The sequence below is a fragment of the Lycium ferocissimum genome, chromosome 8 (assembly GCF_029784015.1).
Source record: "Lycium ferocissimum isolate CSIRO_LF1 chromosome 8, AGI_CSIRO_Lferr_CH_V1, whole genome shotgun sequence".
Classification (NCBI taxonomy): Eukaryota; Viridiplantae; Streptophyta; class Magnoliopsida; order Solanales; family Solanaceae; genus Lycium; species Lycium ferocissimum.
Genome location: NC_081349.1, coordinates 17717821 through 17740735, shown reverse-complemented (window position 1 = coordinate 17740735; position 22915 = coordinate 17717821). Strand labels below are relative to the sequence as shown.

The 22915-nt window shown below is 33.7% G+C and overlaps 1 protein-coding gene and 1 pseudogene across 2 annotated transcripts; one reads left to right on the top strand and one right to left on the bottom strand.

The window, feature by feature from the left end:
- Positions 1 to 4669: 4669 nt before the first annotated feature.
- On the bottom strand, positions 4670 to 5386 carry LOC132066669 (uncharacterized; annotated as a pseudogene).
- Positions 5387 to 12030: 6644 nt separating this feature from the next.
- On the top strand, positions 12031 to 19109 carry LOC132067409 (chaperone protein dnaJ 16). 2 transcript variants are annotated; one of them, XM_059460628.1, is made up of 12 exons: positions 12031 to 12471; positions 13881 to 14004; positions 14794 to 14876; positions 14991 to 15102; positions 15180 to 15284; positions 17132 to 17182; positions 17731 to 17820; positions 17918 to 18029; positions 18122 to 18270; positions 18353 to 18406; positions 18489 to 18711; positions 18815 to 19109. In XM_059460628.1, the coding sequence occupies exons 1-11, from the start codon at positions 12335 to 12337 to the stop codon at positions 18705 to 18707; spliced, it is 1236 nt and encodes a 411-aa protein (XP_059316611.1). In that variant the 5' UTR covers positions 12031 to 12334; the 3' UTR covers positions 18708 to 18711; positions 18815 to 19109. The 2 variants fall into 2 exon arrangements, with proteins under 2 accessions (XP_059316611.1, XP_059316612.1); XM_059460629.1 differs by lacking the exon at positions 12031 to 12471 and adding an exon at positions 12717 to 12845.
- The last annotated feature ends 3806 nt before the right edge of the window (positions 19110 to 22915 follow it).

Genomic DNA, 22915 nt, shown 5'->3' with positions numbered 1-22915 from the left:
TCATCTTTCCCTTAATAAGCCATCAAATTTGGTGCTTTTTTATTCCCGGTTGCTATGGGGAACAAAGGACGATCCTTTTTTGGGACCTACTCGTAATAACAAACTTGCAAAATGGACATATTTATCATAAAGATATTCGTCTTTCCTGATTCTGCTTCACCTTAATTGTTATTTGAACAAGTAAAAGTTGCAACTGGTCCGATTAGGCATAGCCCCAAACATAAGGGATCATTTTGTCATTTTCTCGATAAAATTTTCTTTAATAACTAGCTCATGAATTTGGTCAATAACTATATTATGGACCAACCCAACATGAAGTAATCTTGTAATCTAACCAAACAGACGTATATAAAGACAAGAAGTAAAGAAAGCTTGACCTAACGAATTAATATTCACATTTTAATGTAATTTAAATTTTAAAAAAAGGAAAAGTTTCTTATGGATGGTGATTTCCCGTGGTTCATTAATGTATGATTTTCTATGAAACCATGTTTGTTTCCATTGTTCTTAAAATTATGTGGTATTGTGTTGTAAACCCGTGGTTCATCCCATGGTTATATAACCGTGAAAAGTCCCAATTTTTGTAACCACGGATTTGGTAGTTTTTCCGTGGTTACGTATTTCATTTCTCCATTATACCCCCGCCCTCCACTATCCACCCCACCCTGCTCTACCACTCACCCCACCCCCACCCCACCCCGCCCTACCACCCACTCTCACCCCCACCCCCAACTACCCCACTCCTTTGCCACCAACCACCACCCACTACCCCTCACCACCGCCCTACCCCACCCTACAACCACTCACCCCCACCCTACCACCCACTACCCCACCCTCATTCCACAACCACCCACCTTACACCACCCACCCCTCTACCACTCCCACCCACTACCTACTTATTTTTTAAAGTTCCTACTTTATTCTTTACCTGAGTTTTATTAATATATATAAACTAATTTCTAATTAAGAGTTAAAGGTATTTTAGTAAACTTACAAGTTATTATACAGTCAAACCAAACAATACAAATGTTATTAAACCACAACAAATACAGTCTATCCAAACATTATGTTCATTAATACAGTACAATACAATACAACACCATATTGTACATTAATGAATCACGGGAAACAACCATCCAAACAGAGGGTTATACACTGCTAAAACCCTACAAAGCCAAAGAAAACTCACATGTAGAGCAATAGCTTACTTTTCTCTCACAAATTCATGGCCGCCATTGTTTCTGATTCCCTCTCTTTGCCTAGCCACAATATTACTGATGGATTATTATATGTGTTACCGTATGATATCCTCCAGAAAATTCTCTCCTCTCTAACTCTGAAAGAGAGAGCAATAGCTTCCCTTGTTAGTAAAAGTTTCCATCAGATGATAACATCACTGGACGACAGCAAATTTGTACAAACACATTCTACAAAGATATACTGTGGACTCTGCTATTATTATTATGATGGTTACTGTCAATGCAACTATCGCGTCGAGCCTGTCATCAAATTTGCTGCTGACAATATGAGTTTCACAGAATTCTATTTGTTCGTACGTAGTTCTCGCTATTACATGTCTTCGCAAACTTTAGAGTCAAGTTTACTAACCGTTCTCCATTTAAAAGGAAATTGCAACTTGAATTTTGTTAGAGATGTTAAGGGATTGCCTTCATTGAAAGAGATATATTTTGATTCTGTTCGCATCTCTCCGGACACCAACATCAGCAGTGAAAGCACGATTGATTAGTCTGATTCCTTCACAAACGAAGTTCAGAATCAACAAGGCTTCATATAACTGAACATAGTTGTAATGCTAGATGATGTTTGGTCGTCCATTGATTTAGCAGCCATTGAGCACAAGTCCTGCAAGATTATGATAACTACGAGGCATGTAGGTGTTTGTAGTAATATGGGTGGAAAGGAGATCCCGTTAAGGCTCTTGTCCTTCGAAGCAAGGGTGTATCCAATAGTATAATTATGGGTTTGCTTGAACCCCTAACTTTTAGTCTAGACCTGAATTTATCTGTGTAAAATAACTGAAATAGTTGAAAATATTAAATTATGAACCCATAACTCAATCGAGGTTAGTGGCTCAATAGTTGAAACCTGAGTCTTGAACCCATAAGTAAAATCCTGATCTGCCTCTGCCTCGGTTCAGGACAAATGCTAAATTCGCCATCAGTTCAGTTTCTTCTGAATTGGAAAGAATGGTAATGGATTCTTCATGAATGCCAAGGTGTACCAATGAATATGCAGAGGAAAATGTTTTCTCATGCCTTGCCTTGAGTTATGACTATCAAAAAATGAAGAAACCAAGTCATCTTTCTAATCAACTAGCACACTACATAAATAGCTACAACTAGGAGCGCCTTGTTTAGTGAGGGAAACTTTCAAAACTTGCTTCCATCCTTTGAAAAAATGCTGCGTAAGATATCTTATGGTAGAAGATGAGGAAAGTGTACGTTCATGATTTTGTTGCAAAGATTGTATATGGTTTGATAATTTGTGTAGTATATTGGCTTGTCGTCAAAATGCGTACTGTAATTTCATTTTTCCTTCTTCCCTCAATGTTCCAAGAGGATGAAAAGCACTTTGATGCAAGGCTTTCTTTTAGATACACACAAAGACGTTAAATTTTCATGTCGAATTCAAGATCACCACTTCTTTTCTTGTTTGTTCAATTTCTTTCAGATGGAAGACTCTTAAACCATTCTTGATTTTAGTCAGCCGCACGTTCATAATCACCACTGAGAATTCCTTCAATCTTCACTCAAAAAATTTAACAAAATTCATGTAACTCAACTTCCAATTCGACCCATAATCCCCACTCTCAAATTCCATCACCAACACTCATCCCCTCACCAGAAAGAACCATTGAAAATCCACTTCAAACATTTCCTAATAGATTTCATCCCTAAAACTTCTCATAGAATCGCTTGGCAGCATATATTTACAAGGATAAATATGGCAGATAAGTATTACTCCCTCCGTCCCAATTTAAGTGTCTTACTTTTCTTTTTGGTCTATCCCAAAAAGAGTTCTTCTTTCTATATTTAGTAAGTTGACAGTTCAAACATCCTACCTGTCAAGTTTATAACCGCAAGATTTAAATAATTTTTTGCTACTCTTTACCCATCTTTAATTTAAGGTCACAAGATTCAAAAGTCTCCCTTTATTTCTTAAATTTTGTGTCAAGTCAAACTAAGACACTTAAATTAGGACGGAGGGAGTACTAGTATGTGTCTCTGTGTGTGTGTGTGTATACACACACATATATACTCTTTTTTTCTGCATCGAGGATCATCGAAATAAACAAGAATACTATTATATATATTAGTTATATCACAATATATATACATGTATGTTTGTGTATATCCTCCCAATCATCATTAAAAGTTCATCGTAGTTATATAATGAATAAGTAATAATGTATACACTTGTTATACAGTGTAATGCATATGTTAATATAGTGTAAAAGAGGAGGGATTAGGCGTGAACAGAGGAAAAAAAGAGGATCGACAATTTTTTGTTGTAAATTGTAATAGTACTACTCAAAATGTAGAAACCCGATGGTTTAAAAGGAATGGAATTATTTGTTGTTTTGAGCTATGTGAGGAGGCAACACCGTGTAGAATTCCCTTATGTTATCTTCGAAATGAGATGTTTCAAACTCTAGCGAGCACTTTTTAAAAAAAAAAAATACTACTACTACTAATAATAATGGTGGTGTTAGAGCCAATTTAAACGTACTTCGACTCTTACACTTTATATCTTATCTGTTGGAAAAATTAGTGTTATTTCAAAAGGGAATGTTCATCATTGGTTTGTGAAAATATTTTCTAATGTTAGTAAATTATTCTATTTATATTTAATATTGTAGTCAAACTAGTCATCAACTAGCCGTTGGAGAAACACCTATATATACACTTCTTTGATGAATACAAGTGAAAACAACTTTTTCTATATATGCTCTCTTCTTTTCCTTATCTCAAAAAAGGTGGATTTTTATTATTAAGTTTCAGTTGTTTCTGTTCCTAATTTAAACTTAAATTGAATAAGCTTGTTGAATCTTGAAGATACGCTAAATTATATTATTTACTGTATGGACAAAATATCCTTGAGGACAGTGTACTTGATATGCTTCAAGCTATAAAAATTTACAAGTATTTTTTGTAAGATTTACAACATTATCATCTTATAATTGTTTAATCTAGAAATATTGTTGTCATGTGATGTCTGTATACATGTAAATATACTCTCTTTTCTTGTCATCTTTTAATTTCTTTTATAGATAAGAGTAATTGATAAATAGGGGGTACGAGATCAAAGAGGGAAAGTGTAGGGGCTAAATAAATCAGATAATTAGATCAGAAAAGGGCCAAAATTACCCTTGAACTTTGAAAAATAGTTCATTCATACCCTTCGTTATACTATAGGGCCAATTATACCCTTACCGTTATACTATGGGATCAATTATACCCTTACCGTTATACTATGGGATCAATTATACCCTTATGTCAAACGGCTGCCACGTGGCATCATCCCAGACCTTCAAAATTATTTTCTCCTCAAATAATTATTTACCCGCTATAATAACCCAACCCGACCCGATTCATTTTTTTCGGCTAAAATATACGGACCCAATCAAGCAAAAGATGAATCGGGTCGGGTTGGGTTATTATACGGCCTGGGATGATTTCAACAAAATAAAATTACAATTTTCTAATTTCACAAAATTCAGATTTCTAATAATTCAATCAATAATCAACATCTTCTTGTTGTTTATTCCTTCTAATAACAAGAGCAAAATAACCAAGAACAGCACAAAGAGCAGCAACAACATTCCCTTCTTTAATCAAAAAACCTTAACCACAAATCCAATAATATCACCTGTCAATTTCTTTCCTTCCAACACCAAATCCCTTCTATTTTTACCAGCAAATGTTAACAAAACCAAAATAGTAATCCAAGTCACCAAAGTAGGCGAGATACTGCAATGACTAAAGCCGCAACCATTGATAGAACACTAAAAGCTAAACCTAATAACACAGATGCATATAAAGCAGGCCAACTAGAAAAAACTGACTTTGTGGGGTTTAAGGAATTAGCTGACATAGTTGATTCATACCAAGAAAGAACTGTTTTGAGAAAATTCCAAAAAATTGATAGTAAAATTGTGTAAACTGTGGCAAATAGGAACACCCATGTTCTTCTTTTGCTCATGATTTTTATGAAGAACACAGAAGAGATTATCGATTGATTTTGTGGAATTTGAGGTTCTTGTTGTTATTTTGTTTCTGCCATTTTGAATGGTTTTTTTGGGGTATGATTTGGTTAGCTTCTTGGACTTTGATTTTTCTCACTGGGTTTCTATTCAAAACCCAACGGGTCCGTATATTTTTGGCTGAAAAAAAAATGAATCCGGGTCGGATTGGGTTATTATAGTGGATAAATAATAATTTGAGGGGAAAATAATTTTGAAGGCCTGGGATGATGTCACGTGGCATCCGTTAGACATAAGGGTATAATTGATCCCATAGTATAACGGTAAGGGTATAATTGGTCCTATAATATAACGAAGGGTATGAATAAATTATTTCCCAGAGTTTAGGAGTAATTTTGTCCCTTTGCCGTAATTAGATTTCCCACAGTAGATCTGCCAGTTTTAATTATACTTTTTGTCACTTAGGACATTTCTTACTACTCCATTATTCAAAGAGAGAATCCTTACTTGCAGCCAAAACTAGGTATCAAGTCCCATCTTGATCACTAGCTTTGAGGCAAAGCCACTTTGCTTATAGTTGACAAGACCCTTATGCCTTTGTCAGTGAAGCTGTTAAGTAATTGTCAAAATTTTCACTAAACAATTCAACAACTTAACAATGTAAATCGTTTTTCCAAGTAGGTGTGAAATTAATAAGTTTCTTTTAATCATTTGGTATCTGAAGTCAATTGACTTGACTAATCCATATAGGGAAAGTGTTTTTACTAGAATTTTTTATTTTCAGGGTTCGCCTAAATCTTTTTTTAATGGTGGAGAGATCACATTTATCTCATCGCATCCTTTAGTGATATAAAATTAATAGTTCCTGTCTCTCAAGTCTCACGATACTTCAAGTCAAGATGCCTTAAAATACTTGACACTATTTCACTTCTTTATCATGTTTACAACTTTCATTAATTTAAATAGGGAAAAGGTGCAAATATACCCCTTAACTTTGCGATTTAGAGCAGATATACCTCTCGTTATAAAAGTAGTGTATATACCCCTGCTGTTACAAACTGGTGCAAGTATACCCTTGCCATTACAAAATGATGCAAATGTACTCTTTTCGCTGATGTTTTTTTTAAAAAATTATTCAAGCTTTTTTTAATTAAAAAAATGTCACGTGACTTGAAAAAAAAGTTTACCCTTGTTTTTTAGTAGACATACTTTCTAAAGCCACATGGTAATTTTTTTCTGGTGGATCGGGTCTGGTTCGTTTAAAAAAATGGGTTGACTTATTTTTTTTAAAGTTATGGAGATATAATTTTTTTAAAAGAATCATACCCGACACATCAGGAAAAAAAAATTATCATGTGGTTTTAGAAAAATATGTCTACTAAAAAAAAATAGGTAGACTTTTATTTAAAGTCACGTGGCATCTTTTTTAATTAAAAAACAACCTAAGTGATTGTTTTTTGTAAATTCCGTCAAAGAAAAGCGTATATTTGCACTATTTTATAGTGATAGGAGTATATTTGCACCATTTTATAACGGCAGGGGTATATATACACCACTTTTGTAACGAGGGGTATATTTGCTCTAAATCGCAAAGTTGTGGGGTATATTTGCACCTTTACCCATTTAAATATGTTTAACTATTCAAGTTATAATATTTGATTTGATGTTTTCTCAATCTTGATCTTTTTAACAAGGGCAAAGGTGCAAATATATCTTTCAACTTTACGATTTAGAGCAGATATATGCAAATATATCCCTCAACTTTACGATTTAAAGCAGATATACCTCTCGTTATAAAAGTGATGTATATATACCCTTACCGCTATAAAATGATGCAAATACCCCTGTCATTATGAAATGGTGCATATATACCCTTTTCTTTGATAGGATTTTAAAAAAAAAATCACTTAGGTTGTTTTTTAATTAGAAAAATGCCACATGGCTTTAAAAAAAAAGTCTACTTATTTTTTTTAGTAGATATATTTTTCTAAAGCCACATGGTAATTTTTTGGTGTGTCAGGTATGATTCTTTTAAAAAAATATCTCCGTGACTTTAAAAAAAATAAGTCTACCCATTTTTTTAAACAAACCAGACCCGACCCACTGAAAAAAAATTATTATGTTGCTTTAGAAAATTATGTCTACTAAAAAAAATAGGGATTTTTTAAAATTAAAAATAACCTAAATGATTTTTTTTTAAAATTCCGTCAGCGAAAAGGGTATATTTGCATCATTTTGTAACGGCAGGGTATACTTGCACCATTTATAACTGCAGGGGTATGTTTGCACCATTTTATAACGGTAGAGGTATATATATATTACTTTTGTAATGAGGGGTATATCTGCTCTAAATCGCAAAGTTGAGGGATATATTTACATCTTTGCCCATTTAAATATGTTTAACTATTCAAGTTATAAGATTTGATTTGATGTTTTCTCAATCTTGATCTTTTTAACAAGGGCAAAGGTGCAAATATACCCGTCAACTTTGTGATTTAGAGCAGATATACCTCTCGTTAAAGAAGTGGTGTATATATACCTTGCCATTATAAAATGGTGCAAATATACCCCTGTCATTACAAAATGGTGCAAATATACCCTTTTCTTTGACGGAATTTTTTTTAAAAAAACACTTAGGTTATTTTTTAATTAAAAAAATGCCACGTGACTTTAAAAAAAGTCTACTTGTTTTTTTTTTTTTTTTTGTAGACATATTTTTCTAAAGCCACATGGTAAAAATTTTTCCGGTGTGTCGGGTATGATTCTTTTAAAAAAATATCTCCGTGACTTAAAAAAAAAATAAGTCTACTCATTTTTTAACCGAACCAGACTCGATCCACCAGAAAAAAATTACTATGTGGCTTTAGAAAAGTATGTCTACTAAAAAAAATGGGTAGACTTTTTTTTTAAAGTCACGTGGCATTTTTTTTAATTAAAAAATAACCTCAATGATTTTAAAAAAAATCCCTTCAGCGAAAAGGGTATATTTGCATCATTTTATAACTGTAGGGGTATATTTGCACCATTTTGTAATTGCAGGGTATATTTGTACCATTTTGTAACGGTAGTATATATACACTATTGTAACGAAGGGTATATCTGCTCTAAATCGCAAAGTTAAGGGGTATATTTGCACCTTTGCCCTTTTAACAATAACTTTAACAATTTGCACCATCACTAGTATAGCAAATGAACAAAATTAATAATTTAACTTTTCTTTATTTAATTAAATTCGTAAAGTAACATAATCATTAAAAAATGGTTTAAAGTATCAGCACAAAGTAGTAAAAAGTACATAAGGTGGATATGCTTTTCACTGTTTTCTGCAAATGCAGACAAATAAAGTAAATTTAACAAGTCATGCCAATGCCAGACTCTTTTCTTTTCTTTTCAAATTTCCTTAATTACTTTCTACCTATTTCTGAAACAAAAGACAAATTTCCACTGAATTAAAGAGATGGGACATGCTTTTCAATCAGCCCAGACAATGATATTATATTGGACCCCTACATCCAAAGTGATTTTGCAATAGTTATTTCATTTTCAACTACATTGTTGTACAACTTTTGATTTCACAAGAATGATAATACTCTGCTAAGGATGAATATGAAGCGCCAATAATATTACTTGACTTATCAATTCAAGAAACAGAACGTGCGTTATTTCGTTTGCATTACACGTTAGATCAAATTCGTTTGGGCAATTTGCAGGATTGTCCTTTGCGGGGGTGGTCTTTAATTTTCGGCCTTCAAATTGGTGATCTTTAATTTTTATCCTTTATCTTTATAAATTTCCGTAAAAAATGAGAATTCGCAAGTTTAAATTTGCAAAACGTAAAGCAGAATTTACAAAAATTCCTTAAACCCTAAAAGCAATTTGCAAAGATAGAGGACAAAAATTAAAGGCCATCAATTTGAGGGGCAAAACTTATAAACCACCAATTTAAAGGACAAAAATTAAAAACCACCCCAAATGAAGGGAAATCCGCACAAAAAAAAAAAAAAAAAGAGTTCATTTTCACTCAATGAAATTCTAAATTTGAATTGCTCACATATCAACCTATTTAAGAATATTCTTTTATATATACCCAACTATCCGAATACTTGACCAACTTTGAAATTTGATACCTCTTGACCATTGAGCTAAGTTATTAAGCGATGTCAAACGGATTCGATTTGCATTATATATACTCAAATATTAATTTTGATCTTATTTATATAATGTAATTTTTTAATAAAAAAAGGTTCGAATGATCCCTTGTACCCCTAGATTCGCCTCCGCTTCCAACCTTAATCATTTTTGGCTGCCCGCTCACATCCATCATTTCCTACCACATCACTATTATGTACCACATATTCTATTGCTCATTTTTAGAGTATGCTCAATTAAACAAAGAAATTTAACCAAATTTTTTTTTTAATATAAATTACGATTTCGCTATAATTTTTTTAATGTAATATAGAATTATTATTTCATTTGAAGAAATACGAAATACTTTCACCGACAAAGGTTCCAATCTCCTTTTCTTTCCATTAGCCGACAAAAGGTTCAATCTAGCAAAGCCAATATTAGATCTTTGGTGGTCTAAGTTCAATCTTTTGACACATGGCCACTTCATATTTTTGAATGGTGTTTTCAGGTCAGTGTAATGAACATATGTGAGGAAGATAAGCTACTAGGTCATAAAAACTTGTATTTTATTTTTTCTAATTTTTTTTAGCTGTGCAACTAATCTGAAACTCAAACAGTAATTTGGGCAAAGTTTACATTCACAACATTATAGTGCTTTTCATATAATTTACTTCCGGCATTTTAATTTATTTTTCTAGTTTTCATTTCACATTGTAAAAAATATTTTTGAATTTTGTGGTCTTGAACTAAAGATATATAAAATGTATCAAAATGCTCTTTAATCTTACAGTCCTAAATATGCTATATGTAGAAAATATTAAAGAGTTGCAAAAAAAAAAAAAAACATTCTTTTTGAAACGGATTAAAAAGAAAAGGAATACAAACAATTTGAAACGGAGAGAGTCATTCCAATTACTTCACGGTGAAAGGTTTTGAATATATTACCAAAACGTATTCGGATTAAATGTAGTTTTAGTTAGTAGCAAAATTTAAAGTGCTTCGAGGCTTTGAGCAAATGTAATGTTGTGACGAAAGTAACATAGATAGGACCACAATGAATGGGACTAGAAAACTTACATAGTGTAAATAGAAAATGACTACAAAGAGACTACGTCACTCGAAATCTACATAGTTCTCCTCTACAAAAAGAGGAAAAAGAAAGATTTAAGACAACTAGTAGTAATTTTTTTTTTTTAAATGGTGCAAAATCGACCTAAGAGTTTATCATTTGCTAATTGTAACAATTTATTGTAGATGATGTAGCAATTTGCCATATGATGAATCAGAAATAATGAATCGTCCTCGCTAATATATAGTATATAGGGAATAAACTAACAGAGTAACAGACACAAATATGTGCGGATATACCTGTACAAACTATATGTCGTATCTGTGTGTGAATTATGAAAGCATATTAGCATGCATGAGCGTGTAATTAAATATACCAAGGCTAAAATAAAGTAGCAGTATAATCATGAAAACAAAAGTAAATACCATGGTTACAAATCCATCAAGATCTCATCAATTGTGTATTTAAGGTCAAGTTTCCTAATCATTCCCCTAACCCATTGATTGCGATCTCAATGAGTTTAATTTCCCTTTACACCATTAATCATGGCTATGAATTAGATACAGATCATTTCTTCTGTTTTTACCCTTTTTGCCACCTCAGCACCCCACAAACTCCTCAAAATTCCAAAACCGACCCCAATTCTACTCTACGCCCGGTACGCATTACAAACCTCACTTCACTAGTAGACGTAATCCGGCACACGCACGTGCTCAAACACAAACTAAAGGTTGGTTTGGTATGTTGGACAAACATAAACAATCTTGAGAAAATATTTGGTATTTAGTTATTAATTCTGAGATAAATTATATTGGAATAAATTATTCCTGTCAAATGATGGAATAAAAATGTCAAAATTAGTTATCCCTAAATAAAATAATAAAAATGACAAAAATATCCCTGAGGCCCCTCAAACCTTTTTCTTACTCCCTTTGTCCCAATTTATATGACACTTTTTCCTTTTTAGTCAGGCAAAAAAAAAATGACACCTTTCTATATTTAACAATAATTTAACTCTAAAATTTTATTTTACCCTTAATGAAATGATTTTAGCAACAAAAATTTCTATGACTTATTTTAGATCATAAAATTCAAAAGCTTTCATTTTTTTCTTAAATTTTATACCAAGTCAAACACCTTTATATAAAATGGAACAGAGGAAGTGCTAAATATAGTAGAGTGTATTTTTGTAACCAAATAACTTCTTCTTAGAAATTATGCACTTCATATCATTTTAAATACAATAAACCAAACAATCAATAACAAATAATATAAGTAGGCGTTTGGCCATAAAAACCAAAAACTTTTCACTTTTTTTTTAGAATTTTGGAGTTGGAGTTGGCCATAGTTTTTGCAAATAATTTTTTTTTAATTATTGAAATATACTTTTTCAATAAGGTTTTGATTATGAAAAAAGTGAAAAATAATTTTTATTTTTATTTTTCAAAAAGTTATATTTAAAATTTTCATGGCTAAACACTAATTTTAAAAAAAAGTGAATAATTCTTATCGCCAAACGGGTCCTCCTAACGACTCAGTGGCGCAGTATACCCGCTGCGTATAATAGCGCAAACAGTAAGGAAATTTTTAAAATTTTGAAAATTTTATCTCTCTCTCTCTCTCTCTCTCTTAAAAAAAAAAAAAGTCTTCTCTCCTTCACAGCTCTCTTCCAGCTTGGAACCTGTGAGGTTTTCCATTTCTAGGGTTTTCAAATACCCCAAATATTTTCCCAGAAAAACAAATTTCTTGGAAAAATAATAATTTGATGTGGGTATGAGAAAATTCACATTAACATTTTATCAGGTCAAAGTTTCAATCTTTACGAAAATTTGATTTTGGGTATTAGTGTTTTCTTCAAAAAATTTTGAAAAAAAAAAAAGTTTGTGGCCTTGAAGTGTTAGAAAGAAAAAATGCCAGGGCATAAGTGGAAATCTGAAAAGAATGAGGAAGAAAAGCCTTTAAGGAGAGATCCTTATGAGGTGTTAGGTGTTTCCAGGAATTCAACAGATCAAGAAATCAAAAGTTCTTACAGGAAATTGGCTTTGAAGTAATGTTTAATCTTTGACCCTTTTTAATTTAAGTTTTGACCCTTTTATGTGTTTTGTTTGTTGTCAGTTGTATTTTTTTTAAAAATTTTTTTTTGGTATTGTAGAGGAGTTTTCTTGATAACCCCATTTTGTGTTCTTTAAATTTTAATATTATCTTTTTTATTACTTTTTTTTTGGTGGGGGGGGGGGTGTGTCTGAAGAGTGGGGCAAAAATTTTAGATTTTGTGATGTGTATTGTTGTTATTGCCCCTGTGATAAAGAGAATTAGTTAGCTTGGGGATGGTAGTTCTGTAGGCTTAGTTGTTGTATAGAAATGTTAGCAACAATTGTTATAGGAAGAAATGAGAAGTGCTTACAGGAAATTAGCTTTGAAGTATGTTTAATCTTTGACCCTTTTAATTTAAGTTTTGACCTTTTATGTGTTTTCTTTTGATTTTGGTATTGTAGAGGTGTTTTCTTGAAACCCCATTTTGGTGTTCTTTCAGTTTTGTTTGTCTTTTGTCTATTGTTGTTATTGCCTCTGTCATAATAAAAATAATTTTAGCTTGGGAATGGTAGTTCTAAAGGCTTAGTTATATAGAATTGTTAGCAATAGTTGTTATAAGCGTTATGATGCATCAATATTGAAGCTCTATTGTTTCTGAGAATTTTTATAGAAGAAGAAAAATTATGGAAAATTTTGGAGAAAGGGGTGCTAGCTTGCTTCTTCTAAAGTGTGTTATTGTTGTCAGATAAGAGCTTTTTACCTTTCTTTTGTTTTTTGTTTTTCCGTGTGGATTTTCTTTCATTCATTTGAAATTTCATGGGATTTGACTAGGAATTCATTTCGAGTTTTAGGTCTGCAACCAATTTGAAGTAACTAAATTGGGAGAAAAAAAGATCTTTTCCTCAATGTTCTTGATTTGCTAATTTAAGAGGAAAAAATAACTGTCAAAGAATTATTTTTGCGGTTTTGTGATTTGGAAGTAAAGGAGAAGTGGTAGTTTGTGCAGGATTCTGGAAGAATTTAATCTTTTAGAAAGTCAGTTCTTCCCAAATGTTATCTTTGTAGTTATACTATAGGAAAGAATTCTGTCTTCTTTACTTTGATCTTTTGTTAGTCTCATCTTTCACATTGGAGCTTCAGTATATGTAGTTTTTGAAAGTTACCTTTGAGTTTGATATGTCAAAGTATTACAATATTTCCATGGCAACAATTACAAAGTTGGTTCTGGATGTCTGTGGAAATTATCACATCACTGTTTGTAAATCGATTAGCAATCAATTTTAAAAATATTGTTCTCATGAGAGTGTAGTATTCAATCAAAGCTTGTGAATTTAAGTCCTTTTATATATCAGGATGCAAATAATATCCTTCTTGTCTGGTGGAGGTTATATTGTTTTCTGTTTGCACTTTTGCATAATGTAGGTATCATCCTGACAAGAATGCAAATGACCCTAAAGCAGCGGACATGTTCAAGGAGGTCACCTTTTCATATAACATTTTATCTGATCCAGATAAAAGGCGTCAATATGACTCAGCTGGCTTTGAGGTTTTTTCCCCCCTCCGTGTAGTCTGTAGGGCAGGAAGTTAATCTAGTTATTCTTTTCCTAAGCATATGATGCCTTCTGGTTGATAATTTAGTTTTGTATTGTTCTTTATGAGAAAATGACAAAAATGATCCCTTATGTTTGAGGGTAGGTTCAAAATATTCCTTCAAGTATGCACTTAACAGTTTTGGTCCTTTAAGTTTGCCAAAAGTTAAACACTTTTAGTCTCCGTAAAATATTTACCAACTCTGTCGATTAGGTTTGACAGAAACAATGGAAAACAAAAGACTTAACTATAAACACCAAGAAAATCTGATCAAATCCTAAAATATGCAACACAAAAAACTACACTAGAGTTTGGAGACTAAGAATATATAAAAGATAGCATAAATTACACCTCCAAAAGCTGCATCAGACTTTAGAAATAAATTACAAATAGCAGAACCTACAAAATTGTACCTTTAAATGTGAGTTCCATCTCTCCTCCAACCCCACCCCCCACCCCCAACAAACTGTTTTCGTCAAATCTAACAGACAGAGTTCGGTAATATTTTACGGAGACTAAAAGCGTTAACTTTTGGCAAGCTTAAAGGACCAAACTGTTAAGTGCATACTTAAGGAGCTATTTTAAACCTACCCTCAAACATAAGGGAACTTTTTTGTCATTTTCTCTTCTCTTTATCCTAGATATCTATATTTAGTTTAAGACTTAGACTTTCTCTTGTGCGTTCTCCGTATTAGAAAAAATGAGAATGTTGGTGCTATACCTAATGGAAGTATTATTTAAACAGGCTGTTGAGTCAGAAAGCCAAGAATTGGAGCTTGATCTTTCAAGTTTGGGAACTGTGAATACTATGTTTGCTGCACTTTTTAGGTCAGTCCATGTTGCATGTAATCTTTTTATGTTCCTTTTCGTTGAATTCAGACTTACTGCTCATGAAATTTATGTTGCATGATGATAAATTTTAGCTTATTTCATTATGAGCAGTAAGCTTGGTGTACCAATAAAAACCACAGTCTCTGCAACTGTTCTAGAGGAAGCCTTAAATGGTTCAGTACCTATTCAATCGCTTTCACTTGGGCAACCTTTATGTAGGAAGGTATCAATCTAAATCTTATGTTATTTATTCTTGTTAAAATTTAGTCACTGCAGAAGTTCTTATCTTCTTCTCAACAGGTAGAAAAGCAATCTGCTCACTTCTACTCTGTTACAATAACAGAAAAGGAAGCTAAAGGAGGCCTTGTTTTCCGAGTTCATTCACGAGAAAAAAGCAAATTCAAGGTCTGTCAAAATCTAAAGCCAAATATGCTTAGGTTTACTTTATTGTGTATATTTGATCAACTGAATGCTTGCTACTTGGACTCACACTTCTGATGATAGGAAAAATTCATTTGGTCAGTTGGAAAATTTAATCGACGAGTTTTTTGCTACAAAAAGACTGCTACATTGCTAATGGAGGACTGCTTGGTTTACTGTTGCATTTACAGACTTTAAGACTGATGTGCGTCACTTAGCAATATTTTATATGTAGCTGAGTTAGAGGCTTAACAGTGTGCTTCTAGAATATATTCAAATATATCCATCATTAGATAGGCTCTCTGTTTTCCTGATAAATCATTCGATAGACACAATTAGGAGTGGCAAACGGGCGGGTCAGATCAGATATGGTCGGGTCGAAAACGGGTTAAACAAAAACGGATAAAGTATCCAACCCCCCATATTTAATACAGATAAAAAACGGGTTAACCGACGGAAAATATGGATATCCATATTATCTATGGTTTCAGGAATAGTCAGGTGAGAACACAAGCTAGAAGCCAAAATAAGCTTAGACTCCCTGAAAGGAAGCAGATAAATGGGTATTGATAATATGGATATCCATATTATTCATCTGGATATCCATTTTTAGTGGATAATAATAATATCCATATTTGATCCATTTTTAAATGGTCAATTATCTAACCCATATTTAATGGGTCGGATTGGATGGTTACTTATTCTTCTAACCGGTTTGCCAGACCTAGACGCAAACTCTTAGATGCTTTTTCTCATGTCTTTGCTCATTTAAGTTTGATTTGCTCATCTCTATTTCTGTTTAAGTGATCTGTCTTGACATGCTGACTTTGGTAATCGGAAAATTTATGTGTGTTGCTGATCTTAACGAATCCTAGAAATGCTCTAAGGTGGCAGGCCTCTTTGTTAAATTTTTAGGACCTTGTAGAAATGTATTATCAGTATTAGATAGTAGATATGTCATCTATGATGTCCCGTTAAACTACTGTTTTAGACTAAGTTGCTCGGACTCGGGTGTCTGTTATGGGTGCAGATATTTCATGATCTAATTTTAAGATTCGGGGGGACGGATCGGGTACGGGTACGTGCGCAGGCTAAAAATAATTCAAATATCTAAAAATAGAGTTATATGTCTAAATTATGAGACATTAAGAGGAGAATCACAGAAGGAGATAAAAGGAAAAGGACTGACATATAAATTTCTATATACAAGGTATTCCATTTTCTTCAATTTCGCCTGAACTTTTTTTTTTTTTTTTGATGACATGGGAACCCGCAGCCGCTACCCTTTGTATGCGCACATGGTAAAACCAGCTCCTGTGCATTATTGTATTTGTCTCGAATTTGTCATCAATTTTGGTCCGAGACCCAAAATTGGTTGACCAAATCCGTCCACACCCACACCCATGTCTTGTCGACACAGGTGTGGCATCGAAAGTGAAGAGTCCGAGCAACTTAGGTTTTAGTTGTAAAACGGGGGCAGAGAAAGAGGAAATGTCTCGGATGATTCTTCATGTTGTTTAAACATAGTGTCACCATTCTGATTTCTTCCATGTCGGGAAGTTGATCCCAGGAAAATTTACTTGTCATAAAAATGCAAATTTCGTTTTTCTCTTTTGGAATGAATTATCAAGCAGAGTGAGACTGATTTCTGACTAGTTTAATATGACATGCTTTCCTCATTTGGGAGTATCATATTATGATTTCCGTCATAGATTATAACATGATTTAATGACTTCAATTTGTTTTGGTTTAATTCTATCAACTGAAATGTTCTCTGTGTTGATCTGTTTTGAGTTTGTCACAGTTTGGTCACTTGAATTTTGTGTGTGCAGCTGTTGTACTTTGACCAAGAAGAAAATGGCGGCCTGAGCCTTGCATTACAGGTTCCAATCCCTTCTATTCGTTTGTTTGCTCCTTGTTGCAGTCAAGTAAATCTATAAGATCACACTTCAAATTTCATGGTAGTTTAGGCTTGAAGAGATCATAATGAGCTCTTTTTTGGCTTATAAATATATGGATACGGGTACCAGTTTTCTGTTCAAATCAAGAAGTTTATGCCTATTCCCAAATGATGCACTATCCTTTTCTTTAGCACCAGAAATAAGTTTCTTATTCACTTCTCTACCGATATGCTGAGTTCATGTTCTTTTAATTTTCTTTAATGACGGAATAGCATATGTGGGGCAATTCAAAAATGAAACTAGATCAATTACCGGCTTCACATTAAGTGATATCATTGCTCAAACACTATCCTTTCTGCGTTCTTTTTTTGGATACCCTCTACTATAAGCTACTCCACTTGCCCTCAGATTAGTCACAATCCATCGGTTGCCAAAAATCCTCTTATCGTTGTTTATGCTAATCTGGTTTATGATCCTGGCTGTTCTACTTCCTTAGTATCCGCTGTAAATTTATCGTGACTTCTTTGCAGGAAGATAGTTCAAAAACCGGGAAAGTCACATCCGCCGGCATGTATTTTCTTGGATTCCCAGTTTATCACATGGATCAAACCCAGACATCGGTGAGTTTATATCTATGCATAATTTCAATTTTTAGTTGGTTCTCTTAAGTTTGTGCTCATGTGTTCACATTATTTTTCTGCTTGAGCTAATATATAGGCATCAGCAGCTGCAAAGGATCCAGACTCGGCATTTTTCAAGAAACTAGATGGATTTCAACCATGCGAGATTACTGAGCTAAAACCTGGCACACATGTTTTTGCAATTTATGGTATCTTTCCCATGCCATCTTGAACTTTCTATGATATTCAATGGGAATATGATACTCAGCACTCCTCTCTATTTCCTGGTTGGCTTTTGTAGGTGACAATTTTTTTAAAAGTGTGAGCTACACCATCGAAGTCGTTTGTGCCGCACCTTTTACTGAGGAAAAAGAGAATCTTAGAGCAGTAGAAGCTCAAATTTTGTCTAAAAGGGTGGAACTGTCTAAATTTGAAACAGAATATAGGGAGGTCTGTTTTGTATTCATTAATTGGCGATCTCTTGCTTTATGTTTATCTGATCTTACTGATTCCTTTTCTTGTTTCTTCACAGGTTTTAGCACAATTTACGGAGATGACAAGTAGATATGCACAAGAAATGCAAGCTGTAAGTTTGATGCCTTGAAGTGGTTTTATATTCATAGGGCAAAGTTAAATTATTGTTTTTTGACTTCTTCACCAATGAATAGATTGATGAGCTTCTTAAGCACCGCAATGAAATTCATGCTTCCTATACAACTCTTCCCGCGATGAAGCGTAGTAGTAGCAATCGAAGTAAGAACAAAGGTGGTTCCAAGGAGACCAGGGAAGATGGCCCGGTAAGAGAAAAGAAGCCTTCAAGAGATCGGACAAAGAAAAAGAAGTGGTTCAACATTCCCTTGAAGGTTGACAAAAGGAAGCCTTGTTAGTTGGGTGAGCTTCTTTTTTGCTTACCTTCGGGGTCAATGCTTTATAGTATCCTATCATTTCATTTTCTTTCATCCGGTAAACATTTATATTTCTATTTTACTTGTAGTTTATAGAGAAATGTGGTAGCTGAATCAGTTGGCGCCGAGGTGCATTTTCTGTTTGTCCAAGCAATGAACCTGTTGCAGGACTTCAAGAATTCTTCGGAGGAATTCATCGCAGGATCTAGGCATCAACATTGCCCTGAAATACTGGTATTTAATGGAATGGTGTTACACGGGAAGCACTCGAAAAATTCTGTTGTAAAATTCTTTCCTCTATATTCTTTTACCTTTTGATGTCTTGTCCGTCCCCAGCACTCACATGTAAATTGCATTATTCAATGACAAGTCTTTCTTGAATGTGCTATGCTTGTGTGTTTTTAAGTGGCAAAAGAGAGGAAGAATGAAAAAAAGGTTCATTCTTTTGTTAAATTCAGGAAAAAAACTACTGTCGTCTAAGTGGTGATCTGATATATATATTTGTTAAAATGTAAAAAAAAGTGAAGAATACTATAAGATTACTGTCCATGTATTGTAAAAGATGGCTATGTACATCAGCATTTTCATTAGTTTCCTAGGAGAGTGAATACTAGATTCTGCCAAAAGCAATATTGGATTCTGTTGCTGGCAGGCTCGTGCTAGTCCCGAAGCTGTCGCTCCATGTTATGCTGTTCCTTCTTACTCCCTTCATTTCAAAATAAGCAGTGATTTAGGATTTTAAAGAGAAATTGATCTTATTATCTTTATGTATAAGGGCACAGGGGCAAATATACCCCTCAGCTTTACGATTTAGAGCAGATTTAGCGCAAATACATTATTTTTTTTAACAAGTGCTATATCTGCTCTAAATTGCAAAGTTGAGGGGTATATTTGCGCCTTTCCCCTATACATAATTATATAATCAAGAATCATTAAGTAGCTTTTCTTTTCTAAGCATTTAATAAGGGGTAAGTTAGTAAAAACACTTCTAATTTTCTAAGAGTAAGCACTTTTTTAAGGGTTGTCCATAAGCTAAAAAAAAATCACTTATTATGAAACGGGAGTATTTTAAATTTAATTTTTGTATAAAATGGTTGTGTGGGGATTAGTATACACACACCTCGATTATTTTTACTGAGTTTGGAAGAGATGTTCCTTTTTGGTTAGGTCTATGTCTTCCCGTTGTGTGAACCAAATGTGCTCAACTTTGACAAACTTAAAGGAAGCTATGCACGCGGATGTATATTTTAGGGGTAAAAATGAACCTACCTCTAAACATAAAGGATAATTTTGGTTAAAAACTCATGAATACTTGGACAGATTAAAGAAATCAATTTACAATAATTTTTAGTATTCTATTGAGATTTGAAGCCTGATATCTCATAATTTGCTGTTTTTTTTTTCAATAGAGGTGTGAGGAAACATACAATATCATGGAAAACTCAGAAGCTTACAATTTGCTTCACGCTTTCGAAAGACTACTTGGCTGATAAAATTTAGATGTTTCCAGAGGATGTAACATACTAATCAAATTGATTATGTGTACTATGTACAAATTTAATTGACTATGTAATACACTTCTTTGTTTGGTTGGAATCTTTTGATGGTTCATTTTGTCGTTTTTTTTTTTGGGTTATTTCATTGATTTAACCTGAAGCCTATCAGAAATCTGAGAGGGGGTGGGTTATTGCAGATGAGCTCTTATAAGATGTGTCATCATCATACATCGATTAGCTTAATTCTGTCTCGATCGTAGAATGCAAACTTGATCTTTAGTAATGATCGAAAACTTTGACTAATTCTTGATCGAAATGGGAAATTTATGGGTGAGATTTCGACTTGATACATAATTTGTGGATATTTCTGTCGATAGAGTATCTACTTTAATTAATAAAACAAGCTGATGCTAGAAAAGAAAACGAAACTTTTTACGAAGACGCGAATAATACTGGGCACTATTAACTCGACTAATGACAAGATGAATTTCCTTAATGACATTGAAACTGAACGTGTTTTTGACTTTTATTAGTTCAATCAATTGGTTTGGTTTTATGTCAAAGATAGCGGTGCATTTTTTCGAGGCGTTTTAATAGCAAAATGGTCAGCGAGAATTCATATAGCTATTCTTAGATTGTTCGGTATAGCTAATCTTAACTTATTTGGGATTGAGGCATAGTTATTCTTGTTGCTACTTATGCGAGGCTTGTTTATTAGTCTCTGGGCTTGTGTTGGCTTATCGCTTTCTTTGAGTTAGATGTTTAACCTGCAAGATTGATATATACTACCATCCTTATAAATATGAGATTAATACAATCATTTTTATAAATATGAGATTTATGACTTAAATAAACGGAAATGTCGCTGAGGGACTCTAGGCTTTCTTTACTGGGATTAAAGACAGATTTGTTGACGCAATGCGGATATCAGATGAAAAAGGGTGTTACGTATGTCTATTCTATGGCCGGCTTTTTTCCACAAAGGTGTGTTTAGTACGTATAATTGATACGTTATGCTATGTTATGTTTTGATGATTTGACAAACATAATAATTAAGGGGGAAGAAGATATAAGATGCTGATAATGTTGTTATGTTAAAAATGGGCTTGATTCTCAGGGGCAACAAGTGAGAATCTGGTTCTCAAGAGGAACTTCAATTATGAGTTCGTCATCATCAAAAAGGGGGGGAATTAATAAGCTATGCTATGTTATGTTTTTGTCACGACCCAAACCGGAGGGTCGCGACTGACACCCAAGACCTTACTCAGCTGAGAGTCATACTACCATTCCATCCATGAGTCACAACTTTTTTTTTTTTTTTTTTTGAACCTTTAATTTACGAAATGATGCTTCCGTCAAGAAAAACATGAGAAACTTTTCAATAAAACTCTTTCGTCAAATTAACGACTTCTCCCTTATCGTTAATTCAAAGAAAACCTTTAGCTATAATAAAATCTTTAGAAACAAAGCATAAAACACATCGACCTACATGGTCGCTTTACACAACTGTCGATATCTCGATGCACTATCCACAGGACACTGTCTGCAAAAGTCTCTGACATACACGAGATACCATAACATAAGTACTCTGATTCGGCAACACTCTGAACTGAGATGGAGCTCACCAATCCAGTTGATAGCGTGGGAACATCCTATAGCCAATGTCTTCTACTCATCTGTATATACCTGCGTGGCATGAAACGCAGTGCCCTCAGGCAAAGGGACGTCAGTACGAATAATGTACCGAGTATGTAAGGCAGAACTGAAACAAAATATATCAACTCGAATGATAAAAGAGTAACAGGCTCAATCTGTACCTGTGACCAACACTACAAATCATGTATGTGCATATGAACTTTTAATACGTCATGAATATGTATATGTATATAATGCATGCCTTCGCCTTGCTCGTAGCCCCTTCGGGCATAATAGCATGATGTACTTTTGAAAACATGTATGTATGTATATGCATCTTTACCCATTCGCTCCTTCGAGCTTCGCCCGTCGGGCATCATATCATAATAGCCTGTCGGGCCCCTTCGGCATCTCAATCATCATATACCGATCAGGTGGTTTGCGTATATAACGCCATAGCCCTTCCCATGCCCCATAATATCATGTCATATATATATAAATGTGCAAATGCATAATAATCTTTGTAAAACATCAAAAGACTCCCTTCGAAGCAACCTTTAGTTCAAAACGGGAACTTCTTCCCCTTTTTCAAAATGGGAACTTCTTCCCCTTTTTATTTGTCTCCCTCGAGACTTAGAAATCAAATATGAAATGCATATGAATAAAGAAACCTATGAATGTCCCCTTCGGGATTTAAACATCATTATGAAAACGTACAACTTATGGATGACCCTTCGGGACTTAAGAAGTCAAGGAACTCAGGATATGGACAACACCCATATAAACATAAGGACATGAGCTCCTACATCTAGGAGTGGATTCATTATGGATATCGTTACGTTTCGCACTTGTCATAGATCATGCCAAAATGAAAGAAAGGATAACCTTAACATACCTGAAAGCTTACTTCTCGACTTTCCAACCTACCTCCTGTCTTGAAATCTACATATAAAACCATTCATACTATCGTTAGGCTCACCATCACACACTTGTCTTAAGTCTTCAATTTAAATCCATTTAAAATCTGCCGAAATTCGGGCAACACCTCCCCTGTTTATA